We start from the raw sequence: 20269 nt of genomic DNA, 5'->3' as shown, positions 1-20269 counted from the left end.
TAAACTGTTTAAATAGTGTCGTGCGTATTATAGTCGTGCGCGTGAGCCCAATGAATGAAATTATAGTTTCTTCTAGAAGCTTATTGAAGTTGTTTGGTAATTCATGAGGTAACGCACTATGCAGCTCTTGGATGCGGGCAGTTCCTCTACTTCAAGTAAGTAATTAAGCAAATATTACTGAACTAAAATATTACATGCTATAATTTAAGCGTATATATTAATTAGGTAATGAGAAAATCTTTCGCATGAAATTTGCCCTGAAAGCTTCTTTTGGATAAAATTTTCGGTTCCAACCTGTAACTGAAAGAAACAAAAGGCAGACACTGCGTGAAATACAAAAAAAAAAGAAAGATTTGCACACTGAACGAAGGTTTTTCCTACCAATAAAACTAAATACTTTTGGCATAACTTATTAACAATTTAGGATTGTGAACATGCAAAATCGTTAATATTTTAAAGTGCGTGAATGAATTGCAGACACGAAATTAAAAAAATCTAAGAATATCTGTATCGTAAAATATAAACATTGTACCTTGCACGATTACAAATCAACTGGGGGCTACACATACAAACTAACTGCTGCAAATAAACTACCGGAGAAACTCATGAAACGAATGCATAAAGACACACGTATTTATCTTAACGTACATAATATAAGATATTCGGCGCAAGCCAAATGTTTGCAAAATATAATTATTATTTAGGTCATGTCGGAAAACTACATAATTTTGTTGATGGCATTTGCGTCGGTCCAATATTTCGCATAGCAGAAAAAAAAACAAAGTAAATGTCTGCCAGAGAACTTTTGTAGTGCAATTCAAAGAAGGTTTTCATCCGAAATCTGTCAACTTTTTAAATGTGCTAACGAAATCTGCGTTGCAGTATTGTAGATTACTATCTGTCGCTGTTTTTATCTTTGGAGTAGAAGATATTTGGAATTTTGACGGTCGCGGGAGAAGTTGTGGATATGCAATCAGATTGTGCGTTTGGCGTGTTTTTTGGGGATGTGTTACAAAACTTGAATGATTATGTTTTCCTGTGTAACTTGGCTACAACAGCTGGAAAGACGTTATTGGGCATGTGAATGTTAACCTGCAAGATTTCAGATTCGAAGACGTTGTTTGCTGTGGGGATACAATTTATTGTTTTTCTTTTGGCTCTGAAACATTTAGGCAAGTTTTGTATCACATGAAGCTGCTGCCCAGTTCGCAGAGAAAAGAAATCTTATGAAACTGTAAGAATTTGTATTTAGTTTTTGAGTTAATTTCACGATTCCCATCGAAATATAAATCTGTAGTGAGTTAATCATATGTTCTACAGATAAACTTTACATTTTGTATGCAAACGATGACCGATGAGTCAGTGCACAAATTCCAGTAATTAGTTTGTTTCTGTGGGAGTCTAAATGCAGACTATTTAGAGATTACCGAGCTGCACAATGGCTTAAATTTACTGAAAAATTCAACAGTTTGACAAAAGATATTTAACTACTTGGGAAACACACAGTTTAACAATAGCATACAGATTTTTTCCTTGTGTGCTCCATATACCACTGGTGTACAGGCCTACTTTGTAAACTATTATGTAGTATAGAAGAAACGTAGTGTTTTGTGACCCCCGTCGAGTTTGAATACGGTAGTGATGAAATTTATTGTATTCACCTTATGAAAGAAACTCATAATTTCAGTATTAGTGTGTTATAGGACAGTTAAACAACATTGACCTGTATTGGAATTTCAGGCATTGTTAACATGATAAGTTAGTTGCATGTTCCATAGATCATTTGAATGAACGATTCTTTTATCAATATAATGTTGAAGGAATCATTTTACAGGATTTGTATACGTAATGAGTGTTAATGAACACATTGTTTAGTCCTAGTGGTGCAAGTATACCTAAGCAAAGTGTTTTTAAGGTATAATGTTGAATGAAGCATATGGTATGCAAAAATAAGAAATTACAATACAGTAATCAAACTAGAAGGCCTGTATGCAGCTGAAACATTGTGTCCATCACCATTCATGACCCAGATGAAAGGTTGGAGATTAAGGAAGGGAAGATATCAAGAAAAATCCTTAACTTCAGATTTCACAACAAGAAGCTAATTCACATGAAAAAATAGACCCATTGACAAACTTCCAAGAAACGCTCAGACACAATCAAGAAAGGAAGAAATGATTTTTATGGACACACCCTCTGAATGAATCCAGATAGGTTAACAAAAAGAAATTTTGACTCCTTTGACAGTTAAAAAATCCAGGCAAATTGGTTTAAGGAAACAGAAGGACTTAAGAGAACGCTAAATCACAGAAAATATGCTTTTGGATAAAATTTCAAAAAAATAACCAACGGCAAGAATATGAGGTTCCAACTCAAAATGTAAGCCAAACAAGCAATCCAAATCTCTGACAAAAAAAGGAAAGCAAGATCAAATGCAATGAAACAATACTAGGCCAATAGAAAAGCACACAACTGTAGTAATTGATTGATTTAATGTACCTCAAAGTGAGTTGAAATGAAGGAAGAAGAAGCAGCACATATTAGGCCCTACTTCCCAAATTTAATGCCCTAGGCATGCATATATTAATTGCCTTAGCCCGAAAATGTAATAGAAATACATCTATGTGACTTCTTGATCGGAATATAGATGTATTTGCTGTTAAAAACCAATACCTTAAAGTCTTTGGGTGAATAATTTCAAGTAGCTGTGTTTAAATGTGAAACCACACAGATATCTGTAACTTTAAAAAGGTGATGTGCAGCAAACATATTTTTGAATGTATTTTGGCCCTAATGCCATGTAGATCAGAATTATGGGATACTTTTCAGATAATTTGTAAAAATCATATAGACCTCATAATTTATTTGCTCATGTGGTTGTTTGTTTGTAATTGTTATCTGATTAAAAATATGAGAATCATCCATTGACTGGATAAACTTTGGATACACCTAACATTTGATGGGAAAACAAGACACACTTAAATTCAACCTGAAAATTTCTGTTTTAGATGTTTCAGATGGGTTTTATTTTTTGTAGAATGCTTGGCACATAATTATTTGATTTTCTTTGATTTCGACTTAATGTCGAGCTGTTTATAATAATGGGGTAGCCCGTAGGTGTGGAATATACCTCCTTATGCTGCTGACATGAGCCAATAATTTTTTGTAATTTCTGCAGGCCCATTGTGTTCCTGATTTTAGTTCTACTGTTAGAAACGTCATCATTGTGTTTGTGCCTGCAGTGTACTTCATACTTCCCCCCCCCCCCCCCCCCCTGCAGTAAGCAGTGCTCTCCTATATATCTTTTGTATATGTAATAGCAATTTAGAAACTGTGTATTAGCATGTTGCTTTTGTAAAGAATGAGAAATTTGAGTGTCTGGAAGGACTTTCTAACACTTACAGTCACCAATCAGTTTTGCTTAGCTACTACTAATGAAGCGATTAATTTTGGAATAACTTCCTTAAAAATTAATGTAAACAATATGCTTTGACATCTACAGTGTTTTCCATACACACATCGTCCTAGGTTTGTTTTGCCTACGCTCTGGAAAAAGTCTGCAATTTACATTCTGAGATCTGTTTGCAGTTGCAGGCCCATAGTTTTGCAGGCTTCACCGTCTTTAGCCTTGTTATCTGACAATAGTGACGAGAGGGCTTAAGGTTTTTCATAAATACTATACAGTTTTCGCCGTTGATATCTCTAACTAAATGGTCTAAGACTGACTTTTTTTTTTTAGTCAATCCATACCAAGTGGCCAAGCACTGGTTGCTTGACCATTTCAGAAAAATTTTATATTTGCTGTTTGAATTCGCCAATGTTTAGTAGTCACAAAAAATTTATTGTTTATTATTTTGAAATGGCGGCCATACTTGTTCCAGGCCGCATGCGTTTTTTCGTATTTGCGAGTATCTACATTTTTTACAATTATTCAGTAGTGGATTGTCCTAAGCCTTTCAGATAAAATACATTTAGTTCAACACCCTCTGGGCTACAAATGCACATCATTATCACTTAGCTGAATGTATTCTTTAATAGTTCAAAGTTAACAACCACAAATTAAAAAAAAACTCAGTTTTTGAACAGTAGTTTCCCAAAGAAAGATTAATTTCTTGGCTTTAATATTTTTCTGCTATTACACTGTATAGTAGAGTTCCTTTTGTAGAGTATCAATGGTGAGCAGCTTACACTTAAAAAAATACACTATTTAAAAAAAATGGATTTTTTAAATTATTCCATCTTGTGGCTTGGAATATGTTTGTTGGGGGACCAGATAAAACTCTGAAAATTTCACAGTTAATAGACCTTTATGATATCAAACTTCAGTATAAATTTCAATTTTGAGATTCAGTTGGAAGCTATGGAAAAAAGATTACAAACACGAGTCAAAAATACGTTTTTTAACATCTGCAATATCTGGTAGGCTAATCCAATAAAGTATACCAATTGCATAATGTAACACACCACATTACACTAGCTTATGATTATTTGTCGAAACAATGCTGTGGTAATTGTTTCAGCAGGCTAACAATTGCATCTGGTAGAAAAACTAAATGCAGTGCCTCAAACAAAGATGATAAAATTAAGATTATCAGTTTACTGCCGAATTCTTGGAGTCGAGCAAAAGTTAGTGATGAATTTAATGTGTCAGAACGTCTTGTTAAGTTAACAAGGCAATTAGTAAAAGTACAGGGAATTTTACCACCATTACAAAAGAAAAGTACATCTAATTTGATAGATGAAAACACAATCAATAAAGTTATTAAGTATTATGACGATGACAATAACAGCCATTTGATGTCTGGCAAAAAACGACTGTTTCTGTGAAAGAAAATAGATCTAAAATTCAAACACAAGAAAGGTTAATATTGTGTAATTAAAAAGAAATATTCACCAAATTTAAAAAAGAAAATCCTGACAATAAAATTGGAAAAATAAAGTTTTGTGAGTTGAGACCAATATGGTGTATTTTTGCAGGGTCATCTGGCACCCATAGTGTTTGTGTTTGTTTCTATCATCAGAATGTAAAGTTGATGATAGATGGGGCCAATCTTATAGTTTACTATAAAGACCTTTTGGAAGTTATGGTATGCAATATTGACAGTTACAATTGTATGGTCAAGGGAAAATGTGAAGATTGTCCAGACAATTTTGAAGAATCCGAAGACGATGATTTGATGCCTGACAATATAAATTACAAACAATGGGTGGCACAAGACAGAAGTGACATGGTGACAGTCTTAAAATCACGAGAAGAGTTTTTTGAAGTGTTTTGGTGGCTAACCTTGAAAATCTGAAAATGCACCATTTTATTGCAAAAGCTGAAAGTAAATTTTTGATAGACAAAAAGCAAACCTTGGCAGCTGATGAATGCTTAGTTCTTGCTGACTTTTCGCACATCTCACATCATATCTCACATGCTGCAGTGCCTGCTGGACTTCATATATTTCAGAATATACACCTACTTTTACATGAACAATTACTCTGTAATTCACAGTGAAGTGCCTGGCAGAGGGTTCATCAAAACACCTTTAAGCTACTTCTGTATTGATCCACTCTCGTACAGGGCACGTGAAAAACAAACACTTAAATTTTTCTGTGGGGCTCTTATTTCTCTTATTTTATTATGATGATCATTTCCCCCTATGTTGATGGGTGCCAACAAAATACTTTCATACTCTGAGGAGGGAGCTGTTGATTGAAATTTCGTGAGAAGGTCCTGTTGTAGTGAGAAACACCTCTGTTTTAATGACTGCCACTACAATTCATGTATAATATCCATGGCACTCTCCCCTATTTCCTGAAACGCTGTATTAATTTGAACTTTTTTGATGGGCTCTGTCAACCCTACCTGAAGTGGATCCCTCACCACACAGCAGTGCTCCAGAAGGGGGCGGATAAGCACAGTGTAAGCAGTCTCTTTTGTAGATCTTTTACATTTTCCGAGTTTTCTGTCAGTAAATCACAGTCTTTGGTTTGCTTTCCCCACAACATTAGCTATGTAACCGTTCCAATTTAAGTTGTTTGTAATTGTGATACCTATTTATTTAGTTGAGTTTACGGCCTGAAGATTTGAATGATTTATTGTGTAACTCAAATTTAGCAGATTCTTTATAGTGCTCATGTGTATGACTTCATATTTTTCATGATTTAGAGTCAATTGCCACTTTTGCATTATAAAGATGTTTTTACTGAATCATTTTGCAACTCATTTTGTTTATCTGATGACTTTAAATGATGGTAAATGACAGCATCATTGACGAACAATGTAAGAGAAATCCTCAGATTGTCTCCTATACTGTTTATATGAATTACAAACAGAGGACCTATAACACTTCCTTGGAGAAGTGTTAGTTGACCTGGGTTGGTGAAATATGAAAACCTTATCAGGAAACAGATGAACAACTTAGTGCGTTCTCCTGCTCATGTCTGTCTGTACGTTTGATTATAAAATCTTGATTCACTCATAAAATTGAAGAAAAATAATTCTTAAAAAAGTAGAGTTCAAGATTTCTTGCATTCTGTTCAGCTTAAAATTGCTTTGGATTCTGAAGACAAAAAAGTGGCAGTTTGTTCCATCCCTTTCCCCTCATTTTAAGGTATGATGTATCCAGCTCAATCAGACATCATTAGCCCAAATCCCGAAAGTGTAGGTTCCATGGGACCAATTCCTGAACATCTGCTCAAAGTTTGGATGGTCCACCACACCAAATGTCGATGACTGAGACAATACCAATATTTTAAGGGCCGTGTGTACAGTGGCGATTCATTAAGCTTTGCACACGAAGCCCAAACTGATCTGATTGGTCCAGGTTCATAATTTGATACCCCATGGTGGATAGCAGTGATGATGGCACACTGTAGCAAATGATTTCACATATTTTAACTGTGAAACTACAGACAACAAGGCCTGCCTGCACACTGTGTGTTTCCACAGAGCCACTTCAGCATATTCAATGATTTTATGACTTCTGTTTTTAAACCTTTAAGGTGAAGTATCCAGGTCAGTTTTATGTTTAATAGTAAGTGCAGAAATTGTACACATTCATTAAAGCTTAAAACAATGTCACCCTCTTTGTGCTGTGGTTGGTCAAAACTTTGACCTGAAAGGTTAAGATTTATCCAATAGTTTACTCTCATAAATCTAAAGCCAGTTGGATTAGGCCATTTCTTCAGCCTCCTGGTGGTCAGCTTTGGTTGTAAGATGGGAAGAAGAACGGAAAATGACAAAACCACCCACAGATGATGAACTTTTAATTGGCGTCCTGATTATGCGTGAAATGCCGTTGATAATAGTGTGAGCAGTAGCACACTGCTTTGGGGAATCTGCATTTACTACTTTTTGGTCATCTCGACAAACTGAAAAACCCACTAGTGTCTGATTATTTCAACAAACTGAGAAACATCTGATTTGCTATCAACAGTGATCCTGAACTTGTTGTCATGGTACAGCTGCAGAAGCATCATTGCTGCTTCTTTTCATTTATGTTTATCTGATGACTGGGTTTATTTAAATGGTATATAGTTTCAGGAATGATTAGGACAGTTTTCTTTATAGATAAAATTGGGATGTTAACTGATGTTAACATTCAGTATTTGTTCAGTTCTGCAATTAGAAAAGGACTGTTGCCCAAATAGGTACTTTTGCACCTGCTCTGCTAGCTGATAAGTTGATTTTACTAACACAGTTGTGAACTGGGGAAACATAAAGTTATCAGCACAATAGTTGACTTTTTGTTTACTTGCAGACCAATATGAGTTATAATCTCCTTTTGTTATCATTATGGTCCAGGCAACTGCAAATATGAGAGTAAGATAGTAGTGGTTGCTGTGGAAATAGAAAGAAGATAGTTTTATAGGAAATTTGAATGCTGATAAAGCAACATTTACAGGGCTTACTGTGTATTAGGGCCATTCTTTTATTCGAGGCATGTTGTTTAAGAAAGTCTCAAATGCAATTTTAAAGATTTGTGCCTTTGATGTAGTGTTGTAGCTATACTAAAGCTCTAATGATCTTTAGCTGACCCATTGACTTGAACTTTTTAGCATTTAAATGGTATGTGGTTAGGTATGGATGCCTGGAACAGTCAAGGTAGTCATAAAGAAATTGCAAATGAGAGACTGATAGTTTCCTAATGCTGTTTCTTTACTATAAGTCTATGCCTGATTGCCTGTGCACTTGAAGTCTTAAGTCAGGTTTACACTGTAAAATGCCTGTGATTTAACTTGCTGTTTCTCCGGTGCTTTACTGCAGCAGAGCATATGCGAGTCTTTTATGTTTTCAGGTGTGTCAGATTCCCGTGCATTGTGAGTGTGCATGTTTCAAGCCTGGAGTTATTGCAGTACAATGGAATGACATTCGTGTTGTATTCATGTAGAAGATCCATTGATTTCTGCAAACTTTTCATTGTTTCTATAATATTGCACTCGGTCTTCTCTCTTCCAGTAATTTCACATATTTGTATTTTATACCAGTTCCACAGTATTTTAGTTCCCAAAGCTCTCTCCTTCATTTTAGTCATTATTCCAATACTGAAAGAAACTGCATTTTTCAGTTTTCACGATGGTTTTAAATATCTCTTCACTTTAGTATTGTGTATATCCATAATAATTCTACTGGCTTGAAAATGAAGAGCCATGTCTGTAGATTTTACAAGACAGAATTAGATTATGAACTATTTCCATAAGTTTTCTTACCAAAACAATCTGTTTTGTACCTTCCGCTGGAGGTTTGAGTCCTCCCTCGGGCAAGGGTGTGAGTGTTGTTCTTAGCATAAGTTAGTTTAATTTAGTTTTTGTGTGTAACTTTAGGGACCAATGACCTCAACAGTTTGGTCCCTTAGGAATTCACACACATTTGAACATCTGTGTTGTAATTAGACTATCAATCAGTATTGTGACCAAAAAATTTGACAGGAATTACCATTGTTCCCTTTTTAATATTTTATTGATGTAGTTCCTTCATTTTAGTGTCTATGGTTCATTTTTAGGGTTTGAATCTTAGTCAAATGTACCATACCGTCTTTAAATACACAATTCCCTGAGGTACTTGTACAAAAATTGATATGTTTGTCAAATCTTATTACAGATTCTGCTGTGGCCATTATTGTAATGTACGGACTGTTAGCTGATGGTGAGAAAGTATCTGTTGTTTAACAAATGGAAATAGGGCAACCAGTATAAAAAGATGTGGCAGCTTATAGTTCTAAAGCTTACTAACTTTGGTCTGTAAAAAATAAAGTAACTTGCTCATCGTATTTATGTGTTCTATGTGTGTATTAGTTCTTTCAGTGTTGTTCAGCCAAATTCAGGTCTTGTGAGTTCAAAGCTTTTAGTGTGTTTAAGTCAACAACACAAAAATGTGCAGGAAAATATTTTAAGTAGGTTAGAATGATAAATAAATAATGAGTTCAGCCTTGTCATAACAACATGATAGATTAATAATTGTTTGTGTGGTTATCAGAATATAGGTGGTTATAAACAAAAAATAATTTGAAAGCTAGAAGTGAAATAGAAAAGTGATGTTGGATTTGCTGTCAGGAAGAACAATTAACATACACAATAAAAACTGCCTATTGTCTTTTCTCTACAGGATTCGAAGCAAATAAATGATCATGGCAAGTTCAAGGCAACAGTTTGACAGTCTGCTTGGTGGACAATCTCACCTTCCATCAGGAGTAAACATATTGCACATAATTTCTGCAAGAGCTCAAGAAATAGAAGCATTAACAGAAGCCATAGGTATATGTCGGACATTGAACGGTAACAGTATTCTCAAGATATTAACAAGTAACTGTGGTCTTAACATCTTGAAAATTTGCTATGCAGATGATCCTCAGAGAAGTGGCCTGGTAATTCAACGACTCCCTAAGCACATGAGGAGGAGGATAATGAGCCACAATGTTAAACGCATGCCAAGGAGGCTTCGAGAAGCACATTTGCGACAGGTACAATTTGAAATTATTGGATAGGTACAAACATAAACGCAATTGGATTTTTGTCTTTTTTGGGATTTATTTATATTAAAAAAAAAAAAATATTGTATATGTTTTGGAATCTACAGAACATTTTGAGTACTTACTATAGAGAAGAATTTGTTCTCTTTTCATTTAGATGTAATACTGTAAAACCAGAGCTAAGACTGTAAAACCAGAGCTGTTGTGTGTTTGGAAATAATTTCATCGTAAGTAGTACCATGAAAATATATTCTCCCCCCCCCTCGCTCTCTCTCTCTCTCTCTCTCTCTCTCTCTCTCTCTCTCTCTCTCTCTGTGTTTCTCTTCTTCCTTTTCTGAATTACTGTTATTTCAAAACTTCTCCTCTTCAGCCAACATTCTGCTGCCTGTTGAACATAAATTTAAATTTTTGGTCACATTATGAAATCTACCATGCGATGGCGGAGTGAATGTATAAATAGTCTGGAAGGCAATGTAAGTGTTACTTCTTTCTCGTGAAAATTTGACTTATTCTTTCATTTCCTTAGTGTTCTCTTCAATCTCTGGATATCTTTTTTGGGGTTTACTTATATTTAAAATATATATATTATATAAGTTTTGGAACGTACAGAACATTTCGAGTACCGACTTACTTATCTTTTATGTCTTCTAGCTCTCATAGTCATAATCTGGTTCCTGAATTTTATCCCCAATCAGCAGGTGTCATCTGTGAAGTATGTGCCAAATCCATTTGCCTCTAGAATTCAGAGCTTTCCCATGCTCATGAAATATGATTAATATTGATTTAATAGATGATATTTCACATGCTCCATCATTGTCTTCAGTGTGGTTGGATGCAGCTCTTCCTGTCCTTTGCAAGTGTCTCCATCTCTGCATAACTATATCTGCTTGAACCTGCTTACTATATTCAAGCCCTGTACACTTTTTACTTCCGCCCCATTCGCCCCCCCCCCCCACACACACACTATCTTCAGTTACTAAATTAACTATTCTTTGATACCTCAGGATATGTCCCATCAACCTACTCCTTCTTTTAGTCAAATTGTACCATAAAGTTCTTTTCTACCTGAGTTGATTCAGTACATTTTCATTAGTTACTTGTACTGTTTTAGTCTACAGCATTCTTCTGGAACACTACATTTCAAAAATTTCTATAATCTTTGTAGCTGTTGCGTTTATTATCCACATTTCACTTCCATATAATGCCGATTCCAGGCATAATGCTGCAGAAGACCCTTCCTGACCTTTAAATATATCTAAAAGATTTCTCTTTTTCATAAATGTTTGTCTTGCTAATTGACAGTCTGCATTGTATATCACCACACCTTCCTTGTTCGTCAAGTAACAAAACTTGTCCACTACTTTTAGTGTCTCACTCTTGATCAGATTCCTTCAGCATCATCTGACTTAATTAAACTATGCTACTTTATCCTTGTTTTTTTATTTATGTTCATCTTATAACCCCTTTTCAAAGCACTACCTATACCATTCAGCTAATCTTCAAAGACCTTTGCTGTCCTATTACTATAGTTTCATCAAGAAATTTTAAAATTTCCGTATTTCTCCTTAGTTCCATTTACTGCTTGCTATACGTAAAGACTGAATAACACTGCAATTGCATCACAACCCTGCTTCACTCAACTATTACTTAGCTTTTATGTCTTCTGGCTCTCATAATCACAATCTGGTTCCTGTATTTATCCTTATTGTCTTCAGAAATCCTAAGAATATTTTATATACGCAGCGGCTTACGTAGTTTTCTACTCTCTGTTGAAATTGTTGATTACAATCTGTGATGGAGTGTTCCATCGACCTCCTTAAGTAGAGTGGTCTTCTTGGGGAGGAGGGCCTCTTTTGATACACAAATACACTCCGTCGATGTTCTCAGCATTGACACACTTCTGTATATTAGTGCAAAGTTTCTCGTAGTATGTGTTGACTATGGGCAAAAGCATGGTTATTTGTGTTTTGTCCAACAGAAAACAGTTCCATTCACCTTGTGGTGATTTCTTCTTCTGCAGTTCAGTCCACTCGCCTTCCCTGTTAGAAAAATGCATATTGTTCATTGGCTAGAAAAAGCTGTAGCAGAAACTTGCTGCACTACTCATCTTTGCAGGTCACGTTAAAAGGTCTTTCAGTATCAGGTTAACTGAGTGATTAATTGAAAGATAATTTGCGAGTAAAAACTTTAATTTATTGTGATTGGTTTGATACAAAACACCGCCAAGTCCTTGCTAATCTTAATTGACAGTTTTGTCATTCACCTGCAATCACACTCACTCATAATACAGAGTCTGCCAGAAAAATGTATACATTCTTTGTCAGGCTCTATCGAGATATCAATATTGTTGTTCGATTTGAGTTAAGAGTGTGTTGTAGTATGGTCTTTGGCACAAGAGATGTTAGTACTTTCATCTCAGTGTTGAGAAAACAAGATGGTTGGAGCACGCTTGGCATTAAAGAAACATAAATGTATTGTGAAGTGATTTTTCAAGCTTGATAATGCTGTTGAAGTCAACGTCAGTGGAGGCGGGAGTTTGAAACGGAACTGCCAACCTGCCTAACAATGAAATTCATCATTGACAAGTTTGAATTGCGTGGAACGATTTGTGATATTCAGGAAGACAGTGGGCATCTACCAGTCCTGCTTCGTTGGCTCTCATGTTGGAAACGTTTGTTAATTCTCCACGTAAGTCTGCTAAGCAAAGTGCATGTGAAGTGTGGGTTAGCAGTACAAGTGTACATAAATTCTGAAAGCTGCAAAGTGGAAAGTTTACATTCCACGATTACTGTATGCGGCTGATGATGACGATCCTGATCGCCGAATGCAATTTTGCGAATGGTATCAGCAAATGGTAAATGATGATGAACAATTTGTGAGGAAGGTAGTGTGGAGTACAAAATTGTTAAGACTTTCATGGTCACTGCCTACTGGCGGCTTCTGTCTCTGGTTCTTTGGCCGACTTTCGTCACCCCAGGAGGCTCTCAGTCCTTTCGTGAGCATGTGCGTAGCGAGCACGGGGCCCCGAGCTGTTTCAGCCTTCCTTCTTTCCCAGGCTGCATTTCCTTTCCCTTCCCCTCCTTTCCTGTCCTTGCTCCTTCCCCTCCGCCCTCTCCTCTCCCTCTCTTGGTGTCCTCGTTTATGTTGGCCCTGCTATCCTCCTGGTTATGTTGGCTTTGCGATTTGGTTTTGTTGAGTAATTACCTCATCCTTTTGGCATTATCTGGTCCCCCTCCATTACTAAATTTCTATTTCGTAGTGTGAGCCATTTGGGGAAGAGCACCTCACCTAGTGTCTCCGGTGTGTGCCCTCCTATCCATCTTTTCCTTCACGTCATTGTCTGATGCTAGGGTACATAACTGAGCTGTGACCACCTCATGTAAGCCTAGGAATGGTTGCTTGTCATCATGGAGCATTGGAACTCCGGGCAATGGCCATCATGCCAGACGGCCCTTGCTGTGGCTGGGTGGTGCCTGTGGGGAGAGCCCCTGATCGGAGTGGGTTGTATCAGGACAGACACCTTGCAAATGAAACTCTTACGGGTCCAGAACTCTGGCCGTTCTTCTATGGCCATCTCTTTGAATGGAAATAATTCTTTTAGTGCTGCTTCTTCTGCCCCTTTGGCCTTCCCTTCCAGGAGGGTCAGGCTTGTCGGCTAGGGACGAAACCTTTTACCCTGCTATGTGGTTTGCACCAGGACTGATGGGTACACTTTCACCAATACCAAACTATTATTTTTTGTGGAACACATTGAAGACAAGTTTGGCGATGTGGACTCTCTGAGCAAGATGCGGTCGGGTTCGTTGTTGATCAAAACTGCTTCAGCTGCCCAGTCTGTGGTCATTCGTGCCTGTGACCATCTTGGCACAATTCCTGTGTCCATTACCCCCCACCAGTCTTTGAATGTGGTTCAAGGTGTAATATTTCACAGGGACCTCATCCTTCAAACTGATGAGGAACTTAGGGGCAGTCTAGGATGGCAGGATGTTCACTTTGTTCAGCATGTTCAGAAGGGCCTGAAGGACAATGACATTGATAATTGTGCCTTTATCCTGGCCTTTGAAGGGGATACCCTCCCTGAGAAGGTCAAGATTATGTTTTATCGATGTGATGTGAAGCCGTACATCCCACCACGTATGTGATGTTTTAAGTGCGTGTGTTTTGGACACATGTCTTTCCACTGTTTGCAGACCCTTTTGTGTGGTGACTGTGGACATCCACTCCATGAGGGGAGTTCCTGTGTTCCCCCTCCTGTGTGTATTAATTATCATGGCAGTCATTCTCCATGTTCACTGGATTGCCTGGCTTATAAGAAGGAAAAGAAGATACAGGAGTATAAGTCCCTCGATCGTCTAACCTACACTGAGGCTCACAAGAAGTATGCACATTTTCATCCTGTGTCAATGACGTCTAGCTATGCTTTAGTTACATCTTCACCCCTTCCTCCCCCTTCCTTATCCCAGTCCCGAACCCCTCTCCTCTCCTCCTCCCCTGCGGTTCCCACACCCTCCCCTCCGGGCGCCCCTCCCCCTCCCCAGCCAGAGAAGTGTCCCATTCTTCAGCGTCTGCAGGTCGAGGACGCCCCTTCCGGGACCCCCTTTCCACCACCTTCCTGGCCAAAGGTCTGCTGCCACACGACGACCAAGAGAACCACGGTCTGTGGGCCCCCTTGTCGCCCACTCGCTTTCTTTTCCAGATCTTGCTGCAGCTGGCTTTTTTTTTTTTTTTTTTTTTTTGCAGCACAGCCCTCCTCGATCTCAAACGGAAAAGAAGAAGAAACATAAGTCCTGGGACAAGGAGCCTCTGGTGTCACCAGAGGTCCCGTCCCCACCTTTGTAACCTGACTCTGACTTGCTTTTTATGGATGTCACCTCCTCCTTGTTGGTGATGGATGGTGATCCGGCGGCATGATTGGCTTTAGCCTGTTCACCCCTCATTTGAATCATCATTCTGTGGTTATCCAATGGAATTGTAATGGATATTACCGCCACCTTCCGGGGTTGAAATCCCTTATTTCGTTTTACTTTGCAGCTTGTGTGGTTCTACAGGAATCTCGTGTTACTGATGATACGGACATTGCTAGCATGTGGATTCCTCTTCAAACTATAGTGGAAGTGGTTGCTGTTAGGGTCCACCTTGACTCTGGGGTCACAGTTTGCAATCTTTATCTCCCTCCTGACAGGACTCTTACAGCTGCTGCCTTAACTGTCCTTCTTTAGCAGCTTCCTCCCCCCTTCCTCCTCCTTGGGGGATTTTAATGCTTATCATCCCTGGTGGGGCAGTGCATTTCCATCTAGTCGGGGTCTTCTCATAGACAGTTTCCTGCAGACCACAACTTGTGCCTTCTTAATGATGGCTTCCCTACCCATTTCAGTGTCGGTCGTGGTACCTTTTCTGCCATTGATGTTTCTCTTTCTTCTCCCTCCCTCCTCCCTTCATTACACTGGTCGCCACACGACGACCTTTGCAACTGTGACCACTTCCCATTGATTCTCTCATTCCCTTCCCGCTCTCCGATGGACAGGTTACCTCGTTGGTCTTTTCAACGTGCCAGTTGGCCTCTATATACTGAACAGGTCATTTTTTTTCCCTCTTTGTCAGGTTGTATTGATGACGTCCTACATGACATGTCTGATGTGATTGTTCGCGCTACTGGCCTTGCTATCCCATGCTCATCTGGACCATTTCGCCGCTGGTAAGTCCCGTGGTGGAGTCCGGCCATTGCCATCCCTGATTGCCGTCGAGCTTTGTAACACCTTAAGAGTCACCCATGCGCTGCCAATCTTATCTTTAAACACCTTCGCGCCAAAGCCCGTTACTTAATCAGACGGAGCAAATGGGTGTGTTGGGGACGCTTTGTTTCTTCCCTCGGTTCTACTGTCCCTATGTCACGGGTATGGGCTACACTTTTCTCTCTCCAAGGTTGCCATCGACAGTCTACCCTCCTGGGCCTTGCCCTCCCAGATGGCTTTTGCACGGACCCGTTGATTCTCGCGGAACATCTTGCGACCCGTTTTGCAACAGCATCAGCATCAACCTCCTATCCGGCTGCTTTCCTTCACCAGAAACAGCGGGCAGAAGCTTCCGCCTTATGTTTTACCCCTTGTCAGTCAGAATCTTACAATAAACCTTTTACTGAATGGGAACTTCTTTCCGCACTTTCTTCTCATGATACAGCTCCTGGCCCAGACTCCGTTCATAACAAATTGCTTCAATGTCTAAGTGCTCTACAACGAAGACATCTTCTCTGGGTGCTTAACCATATCTGTCTCCAGGGTGACTTCCCTTCTCAATGGAGGGATAGTGTCGCGGTTCCTGTCCTTAAGCCTGGTAAGAACCCCCTGTTTGTCGAAAGCTATTGGCCAATTAATCTGACAAATGATGTTTGCAAGTTACTTGAACAGATGGTAGCCCGTTGGCTCAATTGGATCCTTGAATCTCGGTATCTATTGTCCCCTTACCAGTGTGGCTTCTGAGAGGTACGGTCTCTGATCGATCATTTATTTCGATTGGAATCCGCAGTTCAGCAGGCTTTTTCCTCCGCAGTTCAGCAGGCTTTTTCCAAGGCAGGCTTTTTCCAAGTGCTCCCATTTGGTTGCAGTCTTTTTCGACCTTCGCAAGGCCTATGATATGGCTTGGTGCCATCATATCTTTCTTACACTTCATGAGTGGGGTCTTTGGGGCCCACTCCCGATTTTTATCCTCCAGTTCCTCTTCCATTGGTCGTTCAGGGTTTGGGTTGGTTCTGTTTTTAGTTCTCCATGGATCCAGGAGAATGGCATCCCACAGGGTTTCGTATTGAGTTTACTTCTTTTCCTCATTGCTATAGATGGGCTTGTGACCTCTGCCGGTCCTTTGGTCACCCCTGCTCTGTACGTGGATGATTTCTGCATTTGGGTTAGTTCCTCTTCGGTGGCCTCTGCAGAACGGCAGCTCCAGGGTGCTATATGGCGTGCCTCTGCATGGACCCTCTCACATGGGTTTCAGTTCTCTCCTTTAAAATTGCAGGTGGTCCACTTCTGTCACCGTACTACGGTCCACCCCGATCTGGAGCTCTACCTCGATGCACAACGATTACCTGTGGTCCAGCAGTTTCATTTCCTGGGTCTTCTTTTCGACAACAAGCTCACTTGGCTGCCTCATATCAGACTTCGGAAGATAGGATGTTTCCGTAAACTCAATGTCCTTCGCTTCCTTGCCCACACCTCTTGGGATGGAGATCGTTTCACTCTTCTCCACCTTTATTGGGCTTTAGTGCTTGTCTTGCTTGGACTATGGTTGTCAAGTCTATGATTTGGCTGCTTCTTCCACACTGCACCTCCTGGACCCTGTCCACCATCGTGGTATCCGTTTGGCCATCAGTGCCTTCCGTACTAGGCCTGTTGATAGTCTCCTGGTTGAAGCTGGGATCCCCCCCCCCCCTTTTCTGTTTGGCAATCCCAGCTTGTGCTTTTTTATGCAATCACTGTCCGTTCCTCTCCCACTCATCCTTCCTCTTCTATTCTGTTCCCAGACCAAGGACATCACCCACCTGATTCCCAGCCTCGGGTGGGTTTACCGGTTGGGCTCTGCCTTGCATCTCTTCGCCGTGATTTTCGGCTTCCTTCTTTGTCCTGTGTCCCACATTCCCTGCCCGACACCCCCCTCCCCCTCGGTTAGTTTCTCGGCCCCAGATTTGGATGGATCTCTGCCGAGGCCCGAAAGATTCCGTTCCCCCGATGGTGTTCTGATGTTGTTTTCGCCGAATTTTATGGGAGTTTTGGGATACTGCTGTTTTTTACACCGAGGCTCTAAATCTGCTGATTGTGTGGGATATGCCTTCACGTCCTCTGTTGCTGTGGAAAATCATCTCCTGCCAACTGCATGTGGGGTGTTTACTGCGGAATTTGTGACAGTTTCCCAGGCCCTTACCTTTATTAAACGATCGCAACTCAACCGCATTTTGTTATGTATGGACTCAATGAGTGGTGTTCAGGTTATTGACTGGTGTTCTTCCTGCCATCCCTTGGTCTTTGCCATCCATGACTGTCTCGTTGATCTTCACCATGCTGCTTGTTCCATTGACTTCCTTTGGGTTCCTGGCCATGTGATTATCCCAGGTAATGAGCTTGCTGATAGTTTGGCTGGGGGAGTAGTCACTTACCCCCTTCTCTGTAACCTCTCCTGTAGCGGATTTACAGCTTCATATCAAATCCCACTTCACACAATCATGGGCCAACTCTAGGGAGGCTACCTCCCTGTCTAATAAACTTCGTGTGATTAAGTTGTCACCTGTCCTGTGGCATTCTTCCTTCTGCCTCTCCCAAAAGGACTTGACCACCCTGTGTCGTCTCCGCTTCGACCGTACCAGGCTGACCCATTGTTTTCTTTTGCATAATGAGCCACCCACACGTTGTGATTGTGGAGCCTTCCAGTCAGTAGCCCACATTTTGGTGGAATGCCCCCTTGTTTTGGCTCTGCAGACGATTCCCGGATGGTTGAACTTGTTCTGAGTTTCCTCTGTGAAAGTGGTTTTTATTTTCAGTTCTAAGGTTTTTAATCTCCCTTTGGAGTAGGGGCAGGGCGGTGAGGGTTGGGGTGTCTCCCACTGCAAGCTGTCTTTGGAGATTCCTGACTCCCCTCCCTGGCCAAGATCCTCTTTTCTCTCCCTTTTACTCTACTTTTATCGCTTTTTAGATTTGGTTAGTCTCCTTTTACAATACGCACTTTCACATTCTAGCGGTTGAACGCTTTTGAATAGCAGGTGGTCTTGTCTGTATTGCATCAGAAGTGGGATATTTCCTGCCTCTTAACATAGCCTTGGGGTTGCCCACTTGTTGACTTCCCTCCTTTTGTTTTCACTGTTGACAACGCGACTGCACTTTTACGTTTTTTAACCTTTTATCGTTATGACTCTTCTGAGATGTAAATCCATCCGAATGGACCACCTTTGACACAAGGGACTGATGACCTTGCTGTTTGGTCCCTTAAACGCCAATCAATCAACCAACCAACCAAACAACCGATGCTCTGCTGATGATTTTACTGATGTTTTGCCACCACGAGTGGCTGGCATTGTCAAAGCTTCACCCTCCATTGCTGGTGGTGAACTGGAGCTGAGTCTGTGGCCGCGAGCTTGGCTCTAGTTCACCACCAGCAATAGAGAGTGAAGCTTTGACAATGCCAGCCACTCGTGCTGGCGAAACGTCAGTAAAATCATCAGATGAACTTTGGCCCAAGAAACCGAGAGAGAAACCAATAGGCAGTTTGTAGTGTGCAGTGACGAGGCATAATTTGAACTTAATGGAACCATGAATTGGCATAAGTTCAGTGTGTACTGGGCTCCAGAAAATCTGCTTGTTTATGTGGATAAAGCGGCCGGTCTACCAAGGGTTCATGTGTGGTGTGGACTATCATATATGGGCTTAATAGGACCTTTTTTTTGTTGCTGCTGTCACAGGAGATGTGTACCTGGAAATGTTATGCACATCAATTTTGCCAGGTATATATGCACTTTACGGAGCTGATGAAGAGGTCTTCTACCAATAGGACGGAGTGCTGCCACACTACAACCTATCCCTACCAGCTTTCCTGGATGACAGTTTTCCAGAGCATTGGATTGGACGAAGGGGGCCCATCGAGTTCCCTCCACAGTTGCCAGATTTAACACCTATGACTTCTACTTGTGGAAACCTGTAAAGATAATGTCTGTCAACGTAAGTCACACATGCAGGAGGAAATTCGCCAGGAGATTACAGTGACGTGTGCAGCGATCTCCACTGTAGTACTGACTGATTTAGTTGCAGCAACCGCTCGTTGTTCTGTTGTGTGTATAGCTGCCAACAGAGTGAACATTTTGAACATTTAAAGTAACCATGTGCTAAACTGAAGGTTGTACAACATGTGTGATCTATTACTAAATCTAAAATAAACACATAAGTTATATTTTTTCTTCCTTAAAGTGTATATACATTTTTCTGGTGGACTCTGTAGTCAACTTACGATAATTAACCAAACCTTTTACCAAAAGGATTAAAACACGGGTTGTCTGCAACAGAAAGCACACTCAAATATTACACGATTTGACCACGACAAATGTTCAGTTTGCAGTCACACCTTGTATAACTTGCATGCGAGTTTGGGTATTCAAAAGTCAGAGTTTATGTATTAAAATCAGAATTTCATGTGTTCATCTTTTTCACAGATTTGCGCCCACTTTGCGACACTTCTCAGTTAAGACTTAACCATTATTCCATATAATTTTCACATCTATTCAGAGCTCTTTATATCCACGTCTGAACGTGGTCATGGCTGAGATCCAAACCGACCTTTTA

General features: G+C 40.0%; 1 protein-coding gene across 3 annotated transcripts in view; it reads left to right on the top strand.

Moving 5' to 3' along the window:
* Positions 1–937: 937 nt before the first annotated feature.
* The window catches only part of LOC124787850 (ribonucleases P/MRP protein subunit POP1), a 77085-nt gene continuing 57753 nt past the window's right edge, over positions 938–20269 (top strand). The window contains exons 1-3 of one of the 3 annotated variants that reach the window (XM_047254804.1): positions 938–1172; positions 9593–9741; positions 9829–9947. In XM_047254804.1, the coding sequence (XP_047110760.1) occupies positions 9609–9741; positions 9829–9947 (252 nt within the window). In that variant the 5' untranslated portion in view covers positions 938–1172; positions 9593–9608. Of the gene's footprint in view, positions 1235–9592; positions 9742–9828; positions 9948–20269 lie in introns of all 3 variants that reach the window. The other 2 variants (XM_047254803.1, XM_047254805.1) reach the window with 2 other exon arrangements.

Source organism: Schistocerca piceifrons, chromosome 3 (genome assembly GCF_021461385.2).
Source record: "Schistocerca piceifrons isolate TAMUIC-IGC-003096 chromosome 3, iqSchPice1.1, whole genome shotgun sequence".
Taxonomy (NCBI): Eukaryota; Metazoa; Arthropoda; class Insecta; order Orthoptera; family Acrididae; genus Schistocerca; species Schistocerca piceifrons.
Note: the sequence above shows the minus strand (reverse complement) of the source record. Positions and strands in the feature narration are given on the sequence as shown.